Below are 21,418 nucleotides of genomic sequence, written 5' to 3' on the forward strand. Positions count from 1 at the left end.
GCAGACAACTGCTATGCCTGTTTACCCTCTTCTCCAATTGGACCTGTCCAGGTCCTTCAATTGCTCTGCTTAAAGAGATGCATTTTTAAACTTTTCCCTACTGTTTTCTGGGAACAGCCCCAGTTAGTCAATATTACTCTAAAAAGTGGTGCCCAGTCTATACCCAAAAGAATTGAAATCAAGGTCTCAAAGAGATATCTGTATAGCCGTGTTAGTAGCAGTATTATCTACAATGGCACGAGATAGACTCAAGTGTGCATCAGTGAAGGAATGGACGAGCAAAGAGTGATCTATGCGTACAAAGGAACTCAGCCTCTAAAAAGGAATTCTGACACATGATACAACATAGATGACCCTTGAGAACATTATACTAAGAGAAATAAACCAGTCACAGAAAGACAAACACTTGATGAAACAACTTGTATGAGGTACGTGGAATGGTCAAATTCAGAGGCAGAAAGAATGGTGGTTGCCAGGTGCTGGGGTGAGAAGAAAGAAGTTAGTTAATAGGTATAGAGTTTCAGTTTTGCAACGTGAAAAGTTCTTGAGATTGTTGCATAACAACGTGAATGTACGGAACACTACTGAACTTGAAAATGGTAAGTATGGTTAATTTTGTTATGTGTACTTTACCAAAATTAAGAAATTCACAATTTCTTAATTGTGGTAAAGTTGGACAGAGCCCTCCAGATGTGTTAAGGCTAGTATACAATAGGTAGGGTCTAGAGTGTCCTTGATTACCAATTCCTACATTTCTAGTAATGCAGCCTCAGACTATAGGCCCTACCCTGCTTCGTAGCCAAGTTGCACTATTAATGCATGTCATCTGTGTGGTCTAGTAAAGCCTCTGAGTTCTCTTCATATACATGTCTGCCAAACTAGTCTTAAATAGTGTAGGTCACTTCTCTAGTTTTTATCTGGATTTTATAAAATATCACTTTATTGCCTAAAATAATCATTTTTGAAAATTAACTTTCCCCTTTATAGTCATTCTAAGCTTTCTATGCTATAGTTTTTTCTATGCCAAAAGAAAAAAAGGAATCTTTCCTATGGCTGTAGTTTATTCTATGCCAAAAGAAAAAAAAAAAAGGAATCTTTCCTATGGCTCTGAAATATTTGACTGATACTTGTAAAAAATCCACATAAGCAAACTTATACATAAAGATCTAGAAATTTTTATTGTGCTAATATTACTGTGCTCAAGCTAACATTTTTTATTTAACCGTCCTAAGTGCTTTTATTATAAAACAATGATAACAACAATTTACCTTCCAAGTGAAAAATTAAGCAGAAGCATTGTGGTTACCCACATTTGATGTTCTTAATAACTTCTAGTTTAGAGGAAGTGATCAGTAAAGAAACCACGGACTTGAGAAGTATCAGACACAGTCTTATAATTTATTGAGGACCAGTACATCAAACATGAAACACTGCAATTTGAAGCCCTATTGCTTTTGTGTCATTGGCAGGTGTGATCATCTCTCTGTGACTCTCATATTTACATCTACTTTGAAAGTCTCAGGTAACTCCATATAGTTAGCCCTCTTTTTATCAAGTTTCAACAACTACTTTGGGGTTTGTTTGTTTGTTGTTTGGTTTTATTTTTGTTTAACTGGAAGCCAATTTGTGTCTGCGGTTGTTTAAAAAACCTGTGTGTAACCAAGATGAAAAGATGCTGAGTGTCATCGTTTCACAGTATTTTCCAAATGCTACCTGCTTCTGGAGGTGTAATTTCCAGAGCCTTTTAGGAGATGAAAAGGCTTCTAAGTGCTCAGTCACACTTTGCAATGACAGAAAATTGTTAGTGACATTTAAATTGGTCAACTGTATACATGGACCAATTTTTTAAAACTGCTATTCCAGAATTTCTGTGGGTCAAATAATTCAGGTGCCATTGATAGAACAGGCAAATCTCTAGGAGCACCATAAAAAGAGGGTTAACGAATCATTTTCAGTTGTTTGAAGAATGCCAATTTGATAGTAAACCACACCCAGGATTTTTTTTTTCAAAATCACTCTCAACTCTAAGGGGGAAAAAAAGTACATTTTACATATAGGATATTTCCTTTGAACTCCAATAAAATTATAAAAGGTCACAAAGAATATTTGGTCTTAACTCAAGGAGTAAAGTATCAATCCCATAGTTCTTTGATTTTTACACCTTCGGTATTTAGGTGACTTTCTGCGATTGGTTTGGTATAAAATTATGTGGACACAAAACTATTCATCCTGATAGTGACTGTGAGACAGAATTAGGAGCAAAGAGGGCAAAATTATAAATATCTGCGCTCAAAGCAAACCCAAAGCAATGTTTAAAATGAGTTCATACAAAAATTACTCCTGATAATGCAATAATTCAGTTTGTATTTCCAAAAATGCTAATTCAGATTTCTTGTGTATGTAAAATAAAGCTTTGAAAAAACATATAGTTAGACCTACTCAAGTTATGTATGTATGAATAAACTGAGGGCTAATTGACACTTTGGGACTTATAGCTTTGACATTTAGTGTTTAATTGTAGTCCATTGGCAGTGGGGGGTTTTGTTGTTGTTTCATGTAGAATTTCCTATAATGTGGGTGAATGAAGACAAAATGGCTGTATATTCCGATGCTGTGTTTCTGTGATAAGCTGTGTGTCCTGGACTTATGGAAGAATTAACCAGGTTTCTGAGGTAATGATGGGGTAGGTCAAAGGAAGAGCATGCAGGATACATAACCACCCTTTGGCTCTGCTGAGAAAGGATAAAAAGTTATATTCGTGGAATAGGGCTTGTGGACTTGCATTAACTCCTCTGGAATTATTTAAACAAGAAAATAGAAATTTTTGAAGGCTATTTTACATACCACTTCTCTTGCTGGAATTAGAGAGTGAGCGTGCGCACGCTAGGGAGAAAGGGCATAAGGGAAGAGGAAAAAGAACCATGTTCTTTAAACCCTTTGCTTCACAGTGCCTAAGTCCAATATTCTAATGTTGTCTACCATGTTCTCGGCACCTTGCAGAATTCATAACACATCAATAACTATTTTCCTCAGCAGTTTAGAATTAACATTGTCAAACAGAAATGTTTGAAAGAATTTTGCAGTGCACTACCTAGATTCTACCATTGACACTTTCCTATTTTAATACCCAGTTTTTATGCACCCAACCATACTCTGTAACCCTCTAATTTTATGCATTTTAAAGTGGGAAGTATCATTTCAAGGCCTTCTAAATGCTTTTGTATTTATATAAGTAACTGGATGTGAATGTTCACAATCTTTTGTCTTTTTGTAAACATATAATGAAATGCATTTTGACAAATGTGTACACCTGCGTTATCCAAACCCCAGTCGAGATGCAGAGTATTACCCCACCCCATTCCTAGAAGAGCCTTCAGTGCACCTCACTGGCTGCTCTCGCATTTTCTGTAAAATCACTCTTGTGATTTCTCCCCAGTACAGACGAGTCTGCCTGTAGTAGAACTTCTTATTAGATTCATAGAGGTTGTAGTCTTTATGTCTGGCTTATTTCATTCTGTATGGTATTTTTTAGTTCATGTTACAGCATACAACAGTGGCTCTCAATAAATACTGATTCGCTGATTTTTCCCCCACAGTGTTGATTGACCAGGCATTTCAGTTAAGTAGTCACTGTGATTGAATCTAGAGCCTCCTACCTGCTATGCACTGAGCTACATCTCCAGCCCCTTTTTGACTTTATTTTGCCAATTTAGGGTCTCCCGAAATTGCCCAGGCTGGCCTCAAACTTGTGATTCTCCTGCCTCACTGGAATTATGCCTGATTATCGCCATATCCACATCTTGAGTGTCTCTTATTTAAGATTCAGGACTGTTTGTTGATGCCTGAGTAAAAGTGGGGAAAGTTTTGTGGAGATAATTGAGACATTATCTATTAAAAACTGGAGAAAGGTATTCAAGGATACCTGAAAAAAATAAGGAATGATTTGAGCATGTGAGACAAGCTGGACAGTGACTGGCTACAAGTCTTCTCCCCCTCTCTCAGGCATAGGCATTTTGCACAGGAAGATTTCTCTGGAAAGTTCACTTCTAGCGAACCCACAGCAGGCCACACCGTGGTGAGGGGAATCTCCATAGCTGGGCAGCAGCAGTTCCCCATTCTCTAGGGATGGTGGCTGAGAACCGGCTGCCAGGAAGTGAAGGACAGAGCTCCCACTCAGTGCCTGTTGTGGGAAACGTGACTGGCTTTTTTGGGGGAGTCCCAACTTGTTTGAAGAGCCCTAACTGAAAACTTCAGAATAATCCCTTGTGGCCCACAACTGTCTTCTCTAAAAGTGGTTTCCCAGGCTCAGAAAAGGTAAGCACTCTGCTGCTTGGCTTAAGTGTTTTGTGTTTGTTAGGTATTGGATGTTAAAAACACCTGAGGGTTGATCAGATGTTTTTAACCCCTTAGAAGTCTACATCGTTTCCTAGGAATCGCAGGGCCAAGTTCACCCATGGCGTGAAGCTGGCCCCGGCTTCCGTATAGCACAGATTGTTCCCAAGAGGCACCTGAAATCTCAGGTTAGCCTTCCTACCAGGTGGCTGGATAAAAATGTCAACTAAAAGCCTGGCCCTATAGCCTCCTTCCTGAGGGTTTGTAGGCATAGGACACAGAATTAAGACAGGTTTAGACATGAGCTCCAAGGAGTGTGCCTTGTAAGACTTTTTTCTTCTCCAAGGCACCAGCCTTGTCCTTTAAAACATTACTGAGCACCCCAACTTGGAGCCTGTGGGGCACAGGTGAGAAGGGGCTAATGAGTGGGGGAGACTGATGTTTATGGGAAGTTTGGTGGGAAACGTCTACAAGGATTATGGTTGATAAAACGTGATTCCTTGCACTTAGGGTCACTGGAGGAGGGGGGCTGAAAGCACATTAATGGAGGTGGGGGCTGCTGCCTACGCCAGCTGCTACTATAACCAGTTTTAAGCTTGTTCTGCTTTCGGTTATCTATGTCCCTCTCCAAGTACAGAATTATTTGCTCACAAGTTGTCACCAAGATGAGACACATTACCATTAAGAACTAACCCCCTCAGCAGTGTTTCTTGGATTAAAATGCCAATTCCTAGACCACCTTTGGTAGCTTTGAACCAGCTGACGAGTCAACTGCTTATTCCCTGCCACCTAATGGCATACAGCTATGCAAATAATGACCATGTCGAGCCTCTCCTCAAACGCAATAGGTAGGTTATCACAAACACCTGCCTTCTCAGGCGCTAACTCCGCACTTTGGGAACAATTTTCTCTTGAATCCACTGCAGCCCATCACGCTCCCAGGAGGGCGCCCACCCTGGCCTCTGAGTAATCAAGCTTTCCTGCAAGGCACGCCTAATATAAGGGCCAAAACTTTGCCTACCCTTTAATGGAAATCTGTTTTCCTAAAGAGACCTGAGTAAACGCCACAGCAAACCCGCCGGGCGAGAAGTTGGTAGAGGATTCGGCCCGCCGCGGGTTTCCTTTGACCTTGATTATGACCAGAAGTGTCGCTGTAATTGCGAGGCCTGCCTCAAGGCGGAAAATGGCATCGCTTTCCCCTGCCACCCCAGGGAAGCCAAGTTCTGCCGGCGAGGTGGGGAGACTGGGCCTTTCCATTCCCACCTCTAGCCACCCAGAGAGCTGCTCGGAGGCCGCCTACAGGTGCAATCCCAGCACTGCGGCCGAGCGGCGGGGCGGGAAGGGTGTCAAAGGCCCCGGCGGCATCCCAGCCCGCGGCCCGGGCGCGCTCCGCGAAGGCAGCTGCAGCCTGCGAGGCTCCGCGGGCTCGGGGCTGGGGCGAGCGGGGGGCGGCGCGCGGTCGAGGCTTCCCCTCGAGTTGCGGCAAGCCTGGCTCCGGGAAAGTTTTTCAAAGTTCCCAGCAGCGTCTGCCTAGGTCGCCTCCGCGGGGCGAGCAGACGCCGGCGAGCGCGCCCGCCCCGCCGCCGCCGCCGCCCGAGCCGCCAGCACAGCGCCCTGGGCGGCTCGCTCCTCGCGGGAGCCGCGGGCCGGCGGGCAGGCCCTCCTCCAGGGCGAAGCCGCAGCTGACGCAGGCGGCTGGAAGGCGGAAGCCGCCCGCTCCGACCGCTCCGCCAGCGCCGCGGCGCCTGCACCTGGGGCCCCGACGGGCGGGCGCGGCGCCGGGCCGGGGCGCCCCGCGCAGCAGGGCCCTCGGGCTTCCTCCCCGCGCCCCCTTCCCGCCCGGCCCGAGTCCCAGGAGTGGGGGGCCGGTCCGCGTGGGGCCCCGCAGCCCGCGCCACCCGGCGCGCCCGAGCCCCCAGCCACTTCCAAGTTCCTCCCTGCAGTCCCCTCCCCATCAGCGGGGAGGGGCGGGGCGTGCCCCGCCGGGGCACGCCCCTCATGAATATTAATGTGCGCATGCGCCTTGCCGGCGTGCGGGGTAGAGGTGGCCAGCCCCGGCGGCGGCTCCCAGACGGGCTCCTCGGGTCCCTCTCCGAGAGCCAGGCGGGCACGCGTCATTGTGCTACCTGCAACCGGCCGGCGAGCTAGGCTCAGTTTTTTTTTTTTTTTCCCCCTCTCCCTTTCTTCCTCCCCCTTTCCATGCAGCTGATCTGAAAGGGAATAAAAGGCTGCGCATAATCATAATAAAAGAAGGGGAGCAGGAGAGAAGGAACGAAAGCCGGGAGGTGGAAGAGGAGGGGGAGCGCCTCAAAGAAGCGATCAGAATAATAAAAGGAGGCCGGGCTCTTTGCCTTCTGGAACCGGCCGCTCTTGAAAGGGCTTTTGAAAAGTGGTGTTGTTTTCCAGTCGTGCATGCTCCAATCGGCGGAGTATATTAGAGCCGGGACGCGGCGGCCGCAGGGGCAGCGGCGACGGCAGCACCGGCCGGAGCTCCAGCGCGAGCAGCAGCGGCGGCGGCGGCGTCCCGAGAGCCCGCGGCGCGCGGCGCAGCGATGCGGTCCCCACGGGCGCGCGGCCGGCCCGGGCGCCCCCTGAGCCTCCTGCTCGCCCTGCTCTGCGCCCTGCGAGCCAAGGTAGGAGCCTCGGGCCCGGCCTCCCTGCCGGCCGTCCTCTGCCTCCCTCGGAGGCGCCCTGAACTCGGGCGCCGCGGGCGGGATCCGGAGCCCTCGGGCGCCGGGCTTCCCCGCCCGGCCCCTGCGCCCCCGGGGCTGCACCTGGGCCGGGAGCGGCCGCTTCCCCGGGGAGCCCCGGGCCTCCGAAGGGTGGCCTTGGAGGGCCGGGCAGGGTGCGTTGGCCGCACTCTCGCCTCCCCACCCCGAAGGCGTCGGGTTTTCCCCGCACTCGTGCATTTTATGCGCTCGAATCACGCCGAGTCCTTGAACCTGGGCTTGCAAAAGCGTTTTCACTTGGCGCCGAGGGTTCGTCGGGGCGGTCGGGGCGAGCATCGCCACCTCCACCCTGGAAGAAAACAACTTTTTTCCCTCCGCGGCTGACTTTCCTCCTCCCTCCCTCGCCCTCAGGTGTGCGGGGCCTCGGGTCAGTTCGAGTTGGAGATCCTGTCCATGCAGAACGTGAACGGGGAGCTGCAGAACGGGAACTGCTGCGGCGGCTCCCGGAGCCCAGGGGACCGCAAGTGCACCCGCGACGAGTGTGACACGTACTTCAAAGTGTGCCTCAAGGAGTACCAGTCCCGCGTCACGGCCGGGGGGCCTTGCAGCTTCGGCTCGGGGTCCACGCCTGTCGTCGGGGGCAACACCTTCAACCTCAAGGCCAGCCGCGGCAACGACCGCAATCGCATCGTCCTGCCTTTCAGTTTCGCCTGGCCGGTGAGTGACCGCCGCGGGAGGGAGGGAGGCCGGGCGGAGCTCGCACCCGCGCCTGGACCAGCCCCGCTTTCCCTGAGACGCGCTCGGAGGGGTTTAAAGGGCCTTGGCTTGAAGCTCGGCTGGCGAGCCTCTTGGGGGTGGCGGGTCTGGGGTCCGAGACTATAGTTAGTTAGGTCTGGGCAGGACAAGACGCTGTCCGCTTAGTGCACAAAAATGGGGACCCCCCCCCCTTTCCCGAGAGGATCGTGGGGAGGGAAAAGCTCCCAGCAGGCCGGTTTAAACTTGCAACTTGAAGGCTCTGGAATGATTCCCACCCCAGAGGAGGAGCGAGGAGGTCATTGGAATGATCTCTGTACTTAACCGATTAAACCTGGTGCGCGGTGGACGGCGACTCCGCGCAGTCCCTAGGCGCCCTCCCCTTTCCCGTGAGCGGCCGGAGGGCGGGTGTGTCCTTCCTGGAGGGTGTGGGGGACCCGTTTTCCCGCCGCCTCCCGAGAGATTTTGGTGTGTTCTAGGGCGCCCTTCGGGTTGGGCGCCACTGCCCGGGGGCGGCCGCCGCAGGGGGGTCTCCAAGCCCGCGCCCCGGGCCCGGGTCTCAGCCCCCGCCCCCTGCCGGCCCTTCCTGCTCCTGCCCCTGCCCCGGAGAGTAGCCCCGGTGGCCTCGCTCCCAGCGGTTCCCGGGCTCTGGAACAGCTGTGTTTGCAAACTTCCCCGGGAAGGGCGGGCACACGCTCTCGTCCGGCGGGCACGTTGCCCCCGCGAGCCCTTCGGGGACCATGCCAAGGCTTGGCCCCCCGGAGGTGGTGCTCTCGGGTGCGAGTGCACGGGCCCTTATCCCCCTGTGTGGCTGCTGGAGCAGTTCGAGGCCCAGGCCCAGCTGGCAGACCCAGCTCAAGGCCCTTGCAACATCCCAGAATGTGTGGAAGGGAGATCCGTGCGATTGCAGAAGGGGAGGAAAGGGAAATGTTGGGGGTGTGCCCGGCGTCCAGGAGGCGGGGCTCGCCACCGGGCTGGGGCTGTGCCCAGCCGCGCTCTGTGGGGCGCGGAGCCCGGCGCCCCACAGGACTGCTTTCCGCCACGTGCTCTGATGGGGTGCGGAGCTCTGCTGCCTCCTATCCGCGGGTTCTGGCTCTGTGGCTCGCAGCTCCGGGAAGGGAGGGGTGTGTCTGGCTGGGCCTGTGTGTGAAGCTGGGGTGGCTCTTAAAGTCCATGTTTGTAGGAGTTGCCATTATAAAGTGCTCTCTGCTGTAAGATAAGACAGTTATTAAAACCATGCCATTAAAAGTGTCTTTAAAAAAATTTTTTTAAAGCTGCCCAATGTGAAGTTCTCTGGGATCTGAGGGCAGCCTGTGTTGTGGGATTTTATTTTTGCAAAGAGTGTTTGTCTGGTTTGTTAATCCCCTATTAGGGAGAACTTTAAGCTAAAGAGGTGGCCACGTTTAAATCTCGCTGGGCCCAGGCTGACAGTGAATACTGAGCGCCCTTGCACTGTGTGCTTGGAGTTTAGGGGGAAGGGGTTTGCAGGTGGTTCCACCCTCCGGAGGATCTGTCTGGAGCCCCTCGCTTTTCACAAGACCATAAAAGGCATCTTAGTAGTGATGTGGAAAAGCGGCAGGCCTGGCCGAGGTTCGTTTTGGAGAGTAGGGTCGGAGAATGGCTCAGATGAAAACGGGGAGCCTGGCTCCCTTGCTCGCCTGTGAGGGGTGGGGAGTGACCAAGGAATGTCTGACTTCTTTTGACACTTGGCAGAGTCCTCAATGGAGAGGGAGAGCGGAAATGGTGTGAGAGGGCAGGGGAGGGGATTGATTGCAGGTGCTTCTGTGCCTGCAGACCCCACGGGTCATCAGCCATGAAATAGACGCTTGGTTCTTCTCGAATGGGGGAGACGGCCCGGGCAACACTGAAAACACAGTTCTTTTGAAGTTGGGCCAAATGCGTGTATCACTCATAAACAAGTCTCCACCCTGCTGCCCCAAACAGGCCTCCTGTGAAACCTGAGCTTTACTTCCCAAGAGAAATCCTAGTTTAAATATATTATTTTATTTTCCTGGCCAGGATTGGAAAGACAACACAGAGTCTATAACTTCCAAGAATGACTCTAGGATGGGTATACACTTCCCTGAAAGTCCTTAGCAAGCTTTGAGATAAATAGCACCGCTTTCTTTGGTTTGACAAGTAACATTACTAAGTGTCTTTTAAAAACTGTTTCTGGGGCTGGGGTAGCTCAGGGGTCATGTTTGTCTAGCATGTACAATTTAGGTTCAGTCCCCAGCACCAAAATTAAATAAAAAGTAAAAATAAAAAACTGACTTTCTGGGCTAGAAGCAACAAACCCCCTCCAGACCACCTCGAGCTCCCCAGCCCCCTAGGCTGCCAAGCCCTCGGCGGCCACAATTGCCATCTGCATGAATCCTCCTAAATTTGCTGATACTGAAAGAGCTGTGGTTGCGGCGCAGGGATAGGGTGGTGAGAAGGTCATGTAATTCATGTCTTTTGTTTGGACTTAGGACCTCAGTCCAACAGCTAACTGTTCATGCTCTGGAGAGGAAGAAGGGGAAATGATTGGGTCAGATATGAAGTTGGGCCCAAACTCCAGTATGCATGTGCAAAGCTCTGTGGAGGTGGCCTGCCGGGTGGATCCGGTTCCTTCCCATGAGCGCCCACTGCTCTGGCCCGGTCTTAGCATTTTTTACTTAGTGGCTTCTGATCACCCTGTGTTTCTGCTGCTAGGGGATTTGAAACAGCTAACTTGATTTATGACTCTCAATTTGGGGGACTGAGTGATAAAAACATCATTATGAGAGGTAATTGTGCTTCACAAAATATGTGGGAATGACTACAAGTCACTGAGATGGTTAATTTGCACCTCCTCAAAATTAGTTCTCAATCTCAGTAGTGCCTGCTTATTAAAAATGCATTAGTGTAATTACCACTCCTTTGTGGGAACCCTAGAACCCCGGATAGTTGTCTGGCTAGAATGAAATGAATCTAGAGAAACTTTGGGGGAAATAATTTGGAGTATCTGACTTCTTAGCTTTCTGTTTAAATACGATTGATTTAAACTTTGTGCTTAAATCCCATTCAAAGGCTCGCTAAGTTCACTTTTTATCTTGTTTTTTTAGGAAAATACAATGAAATATGATTCTTGTATACCAGAAAATGCCAGCTTTGGGCCCCTTCACACTTAAGGCCCAAGTGACGGATTGCCAAGGGTTTGGATAAATAGGCTGCCATGATTTAATCAGAGTATTATTGACAAGTCCCTTCCCTTTTGCTGCATGCCTTTCTGGGTTTGATCCCATGTAGACTTGGTGTGGACAGATGCGAGGCAGAGGGATGCAGTTCTCATTTGAGCTGGCTCTTTTCTTCAGGTACGATTTGCAGCACACCTGTGTGGCCAGGATGCACACACAGCACACACGTGTATGCTCAGTGCAAGGACCTTGTGTGTAGAAAACACCCATATCCCCTAAGAAATCTACCTCAAACTCAAGTGATGGAATGGCATGTCTGAGTCACAGAATTCTTTTTTTTTTTTTTCCACGGGGGTGGCTGGGAGGGGACAGGTAGCTGTGCTGGCTTGAAAGGGTTGCTCCAAGCGTTTGCAGGAATGACTGTGCTCCAGGTGGAATCCCTGTTCCAGGTGCTAGGTTTCTAATATTTTTTCTTCTCTTACAGGTGTCACCTTCTGGGCTTCCTTCCTCCTTGTTCTGTTTCCTAGCAACTTACTCAAACCTCAAGTACTTAGGAGTCTGCAACCCACCAGCTCCACACCCATAATTCTATAGGGACTTCACATTTGTGAAAAAGTGTAAAAACGGTGAAGCTTTTGGCTTGAGGCTTGGAGTTAGTGAGGCAGAGAAGCGGGAGCAGCTTCACAGGCATGTAACCTCCCAGAACACCAGCAGCCTCGAGGCTGCCTCAGATCTTTACCCCAAATAAAAAAGATGTCTTCGCAGGACCTTTGGGATAGGAGGCATGTGGGAAGTTTAGCATGGAGAAAATGGTTGCTTACAAAAACAGAGCCGAGGCAGCAAGAAACCTTTCTGTTGCTGATCTGGAAACAGGAATGCACACCAAGGCCTTGGCTGGGTTCATGCATAATGATCACTGGTCCCATTGTAGAAGGGCCAAAACTGGTCCCAGTGTCGAGCTTTCAAGATTAGTTACAGTGTAAGAATGCATAATCTGTAGACATGGAGTTAGCTCTCATAATCCATAAGGGGAAATATTCCTGAGAATTCTTCTAGAGGCAGCAACCACCGCCCACAAGGTTAAGATCCGGGCTGCTGAGAGAAGTGATGTTTGGCTTCAGCTTTTAAATGTATATCTTAAAAAATTAGAAACCAAGCAAGGCTCTGCTTCTCTTCCAGTTGTTAAGCGGATGTGGCTGTAAGGCACAGGATGTGAAGTTTCTGGGATGGTCGTAGAGATGGAGGGAGTCCTTGGTTCAGAGATTGCCCACCTTTGCTGAGTGTCCTCCTTGCTGGTTTCTGATTGCTGCACAGACCCCAGCAGCCCCGTAGCCCTTATTTTCACGGTATCAGTGACATCTGTCCTTGGAGTAGTGCTTGTGCAGGGAAGACATTCCAAAGGAGGTTCCCAGTGGTTCAAAGGGGTGCATAAATAGTCAAACATTGAGAGTCCTCTACCAGCTCAGCCCAGTTTTTATGCACTTTGGGTAAATAAGTAGAAAGGCTTCTTGTTTGGGCTTGCTCTGTGTGAACCGGACCGTTGTGCTTGGCTGGCTGCTCGGTATTCTATCTATTAACACTCGCCACCCTTTTGTAACTGGTGCATTTAATTATCAGTGGGATGCCTTTCAAACAGGTAAGGGTAATGATGGGAAAGGGGGCAAGGGCCTCTCATTGAGTCTCAAATCTGGATATGAGCTCTGGGGCCTCTTGGTGCGCCTTTGAGGTGGGCTTTGATGAGAAAATCACCCTTTGTAACCAGATCGGACTCTATTGACATGTCAAGCTCCGCAGACTTGATTGCTTTCCATGACTGGAGACTTTGCTTGGATGTGGTAGGGTACAGATGCGATAGAGTAGTCACCCTGTCTGTGTCTCTCACCTCGCCCAAACTCTGACGCGTGACTTGTGTGTGCAAGTGTGCGCAAGTGTGCCCACACATGGACCCTCTGAATCCCTTTTGTTTAATGTATTTTGTGACTGGAATATTTTATACTCTGGCCACCCAGACGCGAGCGGGACAATGGAGCTGGCCGAATTGACTGAAATGAGGATTACAGAGAAGAATGGGGCCTCTCCAAAATACTGCTAATACAGGCAAGCGACAGGAAGCACCAGTTGAATCAGCAGAACACAGGCCCCCGACAGTCCAGGGGGCCGCCTGGCTGCGCACAATGGTCGTGCTGGCACGCCGGGCATTCCCAGGACGTGCGTGCCTCGGGCGGGCCCGCCTGTCCAGTGGCCTGGGGTTTTGGATGCCGTACGCGTGCTGTTTGGATGGCGGTTTGTTTGTGTCCGTGAGCTTGGCAGGAGGGGAGGCAGCCGCTTCTGCTTCTCGGGGCTGGGTTTGGCTGCCACTGTTGCCAGGAAAAGGAAGCTCCCAGCTGCCAACACAATTACCTTTGTTTCTTACATCCCCCCTTCTTAATGTGGCAATTAAGTGCTTACCGCTCTGCCCAGTGCCAAGGTAACCGCTGTGGAGTGGGGCGGGACGACAGAGCACAGCCCTAGAGCCGCCCGTGCGGAGGGCCCTGGAGGCACTGGTGACCTGGCCTTGGGAGAGGGGGCCCTGGGGGCTTTGACACCAGGACTCTCCTCTAGGTAAAACTGCATGGAGAGCTCCCCAGAAGCAATGTTGAAACCCAACCAGTCCCCTTGAATGCTGCAGGTGAATGGGACCAGCCCCTGTGCGACCAGGTATCCCTGGGCTTAGAGCCCGGCAGAGGCAGATATGAGATATGGCTCCCTTTGCAAATCCAGACTGACGTTCTTAACTCCCCATCCTTCCCTCGTTGCCCCAGACTGTCATTCTGGGAAAATGTAGGGAAAAGAATGACTCTTCCTACAAGTCTTAAGTTTTAGAGTTTGAAACCAAGAAAACTCCAGGTGTTTGCTCTTTTTATTTTTTTGGTATGGCTTTGAGATCAAACCCTTGTCTTTCCATGCCTTTTCTAAGCCCTCACAGGACTAGAGAACTCAGCCTCTTCTGGGGGTCAGATTCCCAGTGGCCAGGTGGGTGTGGCCTGACCTCGGTGCGTCGCTGGTTCGGGGCCTGGTACCCGCTTTGATGCCTTGAAGTACACATGGCCTGGGATCTCGGTGTCCAGATGTATATTCAGGGATGTACAGAGGTCAAGCGTGGGCCTGGGAAAAATTAAAGTTCCCTAGCAACTGATAATCATTGCTAAATTATCTTGATTGTTGATCTATGGTGTGGGGATGGAGTGGGCGGTTGAGTACCTCGTAATAGAAGCCTTGGAGGGAATCCTTTCCTTTTTCTTTTTCTTTTCTTTTTTGTTTTTAGTGTTTATTTTTTCTTTTGTATTAAAGATTGAATCCAGGGACATTCTGCCTCTGATCTACACCTGTAGCCCTTTTTATTATTTGTTTGTTTTGAGACAGGGTCTCGCCAAGTTGCTGAGGCTGGCCTCAAACCTGTGTTTCTCCTGTCTCAGCTTCCCAAGTACTAGGATTGCAGGTGTGTAACACTGTGCCCGGTGGGGTAGGCTTGGGCACTCACGCCCCAGGAGACGTGCCCTAGAACTTTAATCCCTTCTCTCAGAAAAGGCCCAGGCTTGGCTGTTCCTGAGGCCCCCTCTCCACCTCAGAAGGAAGGCAGGTGGTGGGCATCGTGATGCCAGCTCCTGAGAGATGTGAATGCCCTTCTTCTCCCTTAAAGTTTGTGAGTGGGGATGTGCTCAGCAACCTCTGAGGTGAGGGTGAGCCTTATAGAGAGCTCGGTCTTCCAAGTCCTTGTACAAGACCTAACAATGGCTTCTTGGTGTTAGAAGGAGTCACGCTGCCATGCCAGCTCCATCCTGGGCCACCATCCCTTGCTGCAGTGTTTGTGGGTGTTATGTGTGTAACACTTGTGCAAGTCTGTCAAAACCCTGGGTATCAATGCATTTAATCAGAGGTTTAATTACAGCAACATCACTGAAGGGAAGGACGTGGGCCTCAACGTGACCAGCAAATGAAGGGCTTAATTATACAGAATCAGCCACACATCTGGCCTCGTTTCCACTTGGCCCTAGCCTCAAATCAGCAGAGAAATATAATTTCTTGCTGCTCATCGGGAAGAGTCCTGTAATTTGTAGGAAGTCCCAGGAAACTTAGAGGTTGTAAATAAGGTGTAACTTTCACTAATAAAATATTAACGATGACAACAATGTGTTTGGACCTCTGGCCAGCAGCAGGAGAGGGCTGGGTATGTGCCCCGGCTTGCCCGGTTTTGCTTGCTTTTGTGAGCATTTTCCCACAGTTATCAGTGAACCAAATGGAATCCTACCCTGCTTTGAGTATGAAACATATTTCGGCTGAATTCCAAGGCAGGGTCTATCGCAGGATATTTTTATATTCAGAGACGACCTGCTGTGTCACTGAGGAGAGAGCTGGCCTCGAGTTATGAATGAACACCCCCCCCACACACACACTTTCCCTTTTTCCTTTACCTGCAGGTCCCTCTTGGCAGTAGTTTTTCTGGTGGCAGGGACCTATTTAATCACACATTGCACTGGTTTCTGACAGTGAAACGTAGGGGTACCTAGATGGGTTTTTTTTTCCCCCTCCACCTGCTTTGGGTCTGTTTCTCTAAGTCCCCAGATAGGTTTATAGAAACCCTGGTGTTCTGTGAGCTGGACCTCAGTGGTAAATTGCAAATGAAGATCCGAGTCAAAGTTTGCTAATAGCTTCAGGTTTGGGCTGGGGGTTGAGTTCTGAGATAAGCTTGGAAGATAAAAAGTGCCTTCAGTATAATAGCTGGCACCTCGCCAGTATCCTGGGAATTTGTTTTAGTTAGTAGACTCAGATTATTCCTGGAATGTTGGATCTTATTGACAGATAAGTTCATCAATAAATATAACCCACGGGTGTGTGGTGATTTCTCCCTTTGTACTTTCTTCTCGGGGTCGGCCCCCTCCCACCCCACTCCGCCACCCAAGGTAGTTTGCCTTCTTTGTCTCATGGAGGCTCTTGGCCCCTACCCCCTCCTGCTTCCTAGAGTTACCTGATACTTGTGGGAGCTGGGATGGTCTCACAGACAGGGCTTTCAAAGGGGTTCTGAAAAGGAAAAGGGGCCTCCCTGGGGACTGCGCCACTAGGGCCCAAAGTGTAACCTTAGCAATACCCCCTCGGCACAGATACCTGGGTAAGTTAGCTTAGAATAAATGCTGTGTGTGTGTGTGCGCACGCTCATGCACTAGGCTTAGGGTATGGAAAGTTTGGGGAAACTATGTTAGTGCTCCTATATAGGGAGGTGGCATTCCCTGATCAGGACTGTGCCGCTTGCATACATGTCGGCCCTGGTGGGCCCCTGCCTGGTGAAAGCAGTCACCTGTTTACCTTGGGAGGAGGGTACAGAAGAAGGGGGGAGAGATGGTCTGGATTTAAGCATCCTGGGCCAACAGAAGGATAGAATGTTCATTTGGGCCTTATGGTTTGGCCCGGTGGGGGATGCAGGAGATCCGACCTTGGAGGGCTGACCTCTATTTCCAAATCACTAAACTGTTGCTTCTCTGTCTTGCAGAGGTCCTACACTTTGCTTGTGGAGGCGTGGCACTCCAGTAATGACACAGTTCGTAAGTATCACAGCAGTGGACTCCTCTCTGTGTTGGGGTGGGTGTTGGAGAGGACCTACAGTGCTCGGTGGACCTGCCTGAGTCGGGCCTATTAGCTTGGTGCCTGGGGAGCACTCGGCACCCATCGACCCCACCCCCACCCGGTGCTAGCCTCTCAGTGGAGTCTGTACTTCACCTAGAACTTTAGCTTGGAATATTAAGTAGCCAGAATAGATTCCCCATTAACTCAGCCCCTGAATAAGGGGCCTAGATTATCTCTGGAATAAAGATCTTAATGGTTTAACAACTTTAAAACCTTGTAGACGGCTACAGGATCAAAGTAGTGACTTTTTAAAAGTCCATTTAAACTTTAAGTGAGCGTTTAATCTCTCATCGGAAAGATAAAGCCATAAAGGTGGTGCTGGGCTGGCAGAGCGACCTTGAATTTCACTTGGTGGGCAGGTGAGCTTCGAGCCTGTCTGAGTTTCCCACAGTGAGCACCACAGACCTTTCATTGAAGCGGAATTTCAGAGCCCCACAGCCGTGACCTGCCTTGTCCCCTGCTGAAAGATGGCTCTGTTTTCAGCACAGGTTGCTTTTCAAGCCTGGGAAGGGGTGGGTTTTTGTGGCGAGGCCATGGGTGTGCGTTAGAACGGCAGCAATCTGCTTTATACAGTAGTCCTGCCCTTAAATTGTAACTTAACAAACATGTTTTCCTCTGTGAGCCCAAAGGGCAAGTTCCCTCTTTGCCTGTGGAGTCTGGGTTGATTCGTGCTGCAGTCTCTTGGTCTGCGTTGAGGGGGAGCCCATCCGGCTCCTTGTCTTTGCCCTTGGTTCTTGGAATGTCTGCTGTTGCTGCTTGACCCATTCTTGTGTTTCCACTGCTAACCATACCTTTTGCCCTTTTCTCTGAGGGTGGCGCATGCCTGGTGAGGGCTGGGGATATGCTTGGTGGGCAGTTCCCAGCATGGCTGGCTCATTGGGCCTCACAGGGCTCCAGAACCCTGGCTGAGCCCAGGTGGCCGAGGCTCTGTGCCATCTGAGACACGCCTCTTGTTTGGTATCTTCTTCCAGCTGTGCCAGGAGGGTCTGAGCTGTCCGCCCCAGGGCGCTCGTGTCCCACTGTGAGGGTTTCTATGATTAGGGTCATCTGTACTTGTTTGTATTATGTGAAAGGCCTGTCACTGTGACCTGCTTATGGTGCTGGGTAAGCACAGGGAGACGGGGGAGGGGGAGAATTGGGCTCCTTGAAGGTTCTGGTCCACAAGGTACCCTCCTGCCTTGTGGCTGTTGTCTCTCTGCAGCTGATGTCCTTGAGCTTGATTGCCTATGATAAGAGCCAGGTCAGGACACTTCTGGGGGACGTGTCAGAGAGCCCAGCACTCACAGAGCCTCCCCTGGGCCTCCCCAGCTCCGCCGCTCAGGGAACTGTGCCCCGGAGCTGCTTGGGCATCGGCCTTTCCAGGTAGCCCCACTTGGGGGTTCTAATCCCTGGAGGGGAGGACCAGGAAGACTGGATGAGGGGGCGCAGGGTGCTTTCAGACCTCAAAGTTTGGAGAAGGTCGTGGAGTGTGGATTGCAGGTATCTGAAATCACTCAGCAAGCACTGTTGAAGGCGGGTGGTGGGTTTGGTGGGTGTACACGCTTCCAATTACCTCAAATTTGGCACAGTTGAAACCAAACTTGGGTTCTCGCCTCAAGATCAAGCACTGTCCCCTTCCTGGAGCCCCTTCTGGGTGACGAGCCTCAGTATTTGAACACCCAGTGCCATAAGCCAGAAACCTAGGTTTCTAGTTGTCCTGACTACCCCCTCTCTCAGCATCTGTATCTGCTCCATATCCGAGTTCTTAAAATCTTTGCTCCAGCTCCTCACTTGAATCCAGCTACCTCCCACCTTGTCCCTCGCCACACTACCCTAGATCTTTGCTGTCTGTTCACACCTGTCCTCTTAGAGTAGCGCCAGCTGGGCTGCCCAGATCTGCGCTGGTCCACAGCACGCTCCCCCGTTACTCTTCATCCTTGTCTTTGAGCGTGACATTGTCGCCATGACTACTATCAGCCAGTCACGTGGTGGCTTCTTGGGCAGATCTTCATGGAGGCCTGCAAGGCCTTGCATCGCCTAGCCTCGTCTCCCGGCTGGTGTTGGCTTTGGCTTAAACACCATGTCTTCATCCATGATATCTGTGTCTTAGTCCTTCTCCAGCCGTTTCCCTCCTCTAATGCATCACCTTCTGTTCTGCCTCAGGACCTTTGCAAGTGCTGTAAGCTGTGTCTGCAATGTCTTGCTCCTTGTTCTCTACCTTCTGCCTCTCCCAGTGAAATGTGTTGCACAAGGGCAGAGCTCCGGGTGTTGAGGAATGCAAACGGAGCTGGCTGCCCATTGGTACCCAGCAAGTTGCAGACATCTTGGTTGGATGTAAACTAAAGGTGGATCTGTGTATTTGGGGGCAGAATTCCTCCCCCTATCGGCTCTGGGCAGGATCTGACTCAAATGAAGCTCAGGTGCCCTTCTCATTTCTGCTGTATGTCAGGACTATGGTACATGAGGGTCCAAATTTTTTTCTCTGCCAGATTAAGCAGTTTTAGTGTGTGGTGGTGCCTTATTGCTATGCAAACACCAACAGGCATGCCTGAGACCAGCCATTCCCGATAGCTTAGCCTTCTCAGCTAAGGCTCTTGTCTAGGTTTTCCGGTTGGCCTGGTCCCAGGGTTATGTTCATCCTGGTCTCGTTCCCTGCTTCTTGGGCTGAAAGGCTGCTGTGGGGGCTTCATCGTACTTTATTACCCAGTTGCAGACTGCAGGGAGGAGTGGTGACCACCAGGCATCACAGGCTGGGCTACCCAGTGAGCCGCAGTGCACTCTGTCCCCAGTTGATGGGAGGTTGAACACGTGGCGGCATAGAGGCAGGAGACTTGCTCCCTAACCCAGATACTGGCAAGCGTGCCGTGGACATGCCAGCTCCCTGCCTGGAAGCGGTTTCTACAGCCGTTAGCCACGCTGAGGACTCTGAAGTGATCAGATCTTCATGGCTTTTCCTGGAAGCAGGTAGAAAGCACGCTGAACTGCTAAGATTCGCGTGTCATTCTGCACCCTTAGGATGGCCCCGGACACTTGTCTGAAGTGTTTGTTGTTGATACCGGCTTGAGAAGCAGGATGCCTTTAGGCCATGGCCAGTATGTTGAAATTATTCCTTTATTAAGATCTTGTAACCACGTGGTAATAACCCACTGTGCCTCTTGACTGAACCAGCAGAACAAACAGGCAGTCAAAGGAGAGACATTTTTGTCATTCTTTGGTCTGTGTTTATTTGCAAAAGCCGGAGTGAGTGAAGTGTTACCTGTGAGCGGCGGCGGTGGCGCGGTGCGTGCCGGGGTGTAAGGCTGCAGGTATGTAGGCTTGTCGGAGGCTTGTCTTGCCCACACGGCACTTGGAGAACCCCAGAGGGCGAATGCCAAGGCTGCGTTGGATGTGAAGCGCGTGGATGGAGCCACCCAGGAGTTCCTTCCCCTGGTCACCTACAGGGTTTGCATAGCTTTGTCGAGCAGCACAGGCCCAAGGCCTAGAAAAACAGTGGTGTGGGTGTGTAAGAATCACAGAGGCCCTAGCGCGCTCTCCAAGGTGGCCTTGAATTTGACAAGGTGGTGAAGGGTTAGTGCTGGCAGGTTTAAGAAAACAAACACAGTACCAGGCTGGGTGCTGACTTAGTGCCCTGTTGCCTCTTCCTGTCCCTCCCCCGATGCCTGGCACTGGAGTCGAAGCTATTTTTGTTCCTGTCTCCTCTCTAACTGGGTTGTGAGTGAGCTCTATACAGGGTCCACTTCTGGATCCTCCTGAGAGCTCCTTGAACTCCTGCTGTTCTCTTCAGTAAGTGGTGTGAGTGTATGTGTGTGTGTGTGTGTGTTGCTGGAGACTGAACCCAGGAGCACTCTACCACTGAGCTACACGCCCAACCCTTTTTGTTTTAAGATGGTCTAAGTTGCCAAGGCTGGTTTTCCACTTGCCAGCCTCCTGCCTCAGCCTCCCTAGTCGCTGGGATTACAGACGTGCTCCAACCAGGCCTGGCTCAGGAAGCATTCTTTAAGGAGAATGAACTTAAGGAATTAAAAAAATTAATATTTTAAAATCAAACACCTCAATCTACTCGCCCATCTCTAAACTAGGGTGAATTGTTCTCCTGTCTCCTTTTGAGCATAGGAGAAAGGGGAAAAAAGTACATCAAGATCATGGCATTGCTGTTGGAATGCCAGCTTAAAAGGTGACATGTTAGCAATTTTTTTCAGTTTCGTGGTACTGGGGACTGAACCCAGAGCCTCACACATGCTAGGCAAGCTCTCTGCTACTGAACCACATCCCCAGCCCTTTTTATTTTGAGTCAGGGAGTCATTCAATTGCCTGTCCTGGCTGTGAAATTGTGATCCTCCTGCCTTAGCCTTCCAAGTAACTTGGATTACAGGAGCCCACCACCATGTCCACCAACAATTTCTTTTTTAATGTAACTCTATTTACTCCTTGACTCTCACTGAAGAGTTTTGAAATGGACAGAACTTTTCTAAGCAAGATATAGAACTCTAGAAGAAGGGGAGATTGCTAAACTTTATCTAGAATAGTAAAAATTTCAAGGGGAACATTCCATAAAGGGCAACCTTATTATAATATGTAAAGAACTTTTGCAAATCAGCATAGCTAAAAATATGATAGAGATATTGGCCAAGTAGAGAAACGGGTTGCAGGTCACAGGAACAGATATGAAAGGTTTGATAAGTACCTGGAAGGGTGCTCACCATCACTTAATTAAGCACCAATTAAAACAAGAGATACCTCTGATCAAAGATCAGAAAGTCTGATCATGAGTAGTGTTAGTGTTGGTGCTGGTGCTGGGAAATGCAGCTACCGGTGCTGGTGGGAGTTGGTGAAGGTGGTCTACAGAAAGGGCATCTTGCCTGCGCACAT

The 21,418-nt window shown here is 50.3% G+C and overlaps 1 protein-coding gene across 1 annotated transcript in view; it reads left to right on the forward strand.

The window, feature by feature from the left end:
- Positions 1–6,884: 6,884 nt before the first annotated feature.
- The window catches only part of JAG1 (jagged canonical Notch ligand 1), a gene marked incomplete at both ends in the record, with an annotated part of 34,602 nt that continues 20,068 nt past the window's right edge, over positions 6,885–21,418 (forward strand). Inside the window, 3 exons of the mRNA XM_080716711.1 lie at positions 6,885–6,965; positions 7,413–7,718; positions 16,437–16,488. Of these exons, the coding sequence (XP_080572837.1) occupies positions 6,885–6,965; positions 7,413–7,718; positions 16,437–16,488 (439 nt within the window). The remainder of the gene's footprint in view (positions 6,966–7,412; positions 7,719–16,436; positions 16,489–21,418) is intronic.

This window comes from Muscardinus avellanarius (genome assembly GCF_963383645.1).
Source record: "Muscardinus avellanarius genome assembly, chromosome: 19".
NCBI lineage: Eukaryota > Metazoa > Chordata > Mammalia > Rodentia > Gliridae > Muscardinus > Muscardinus avellanarius.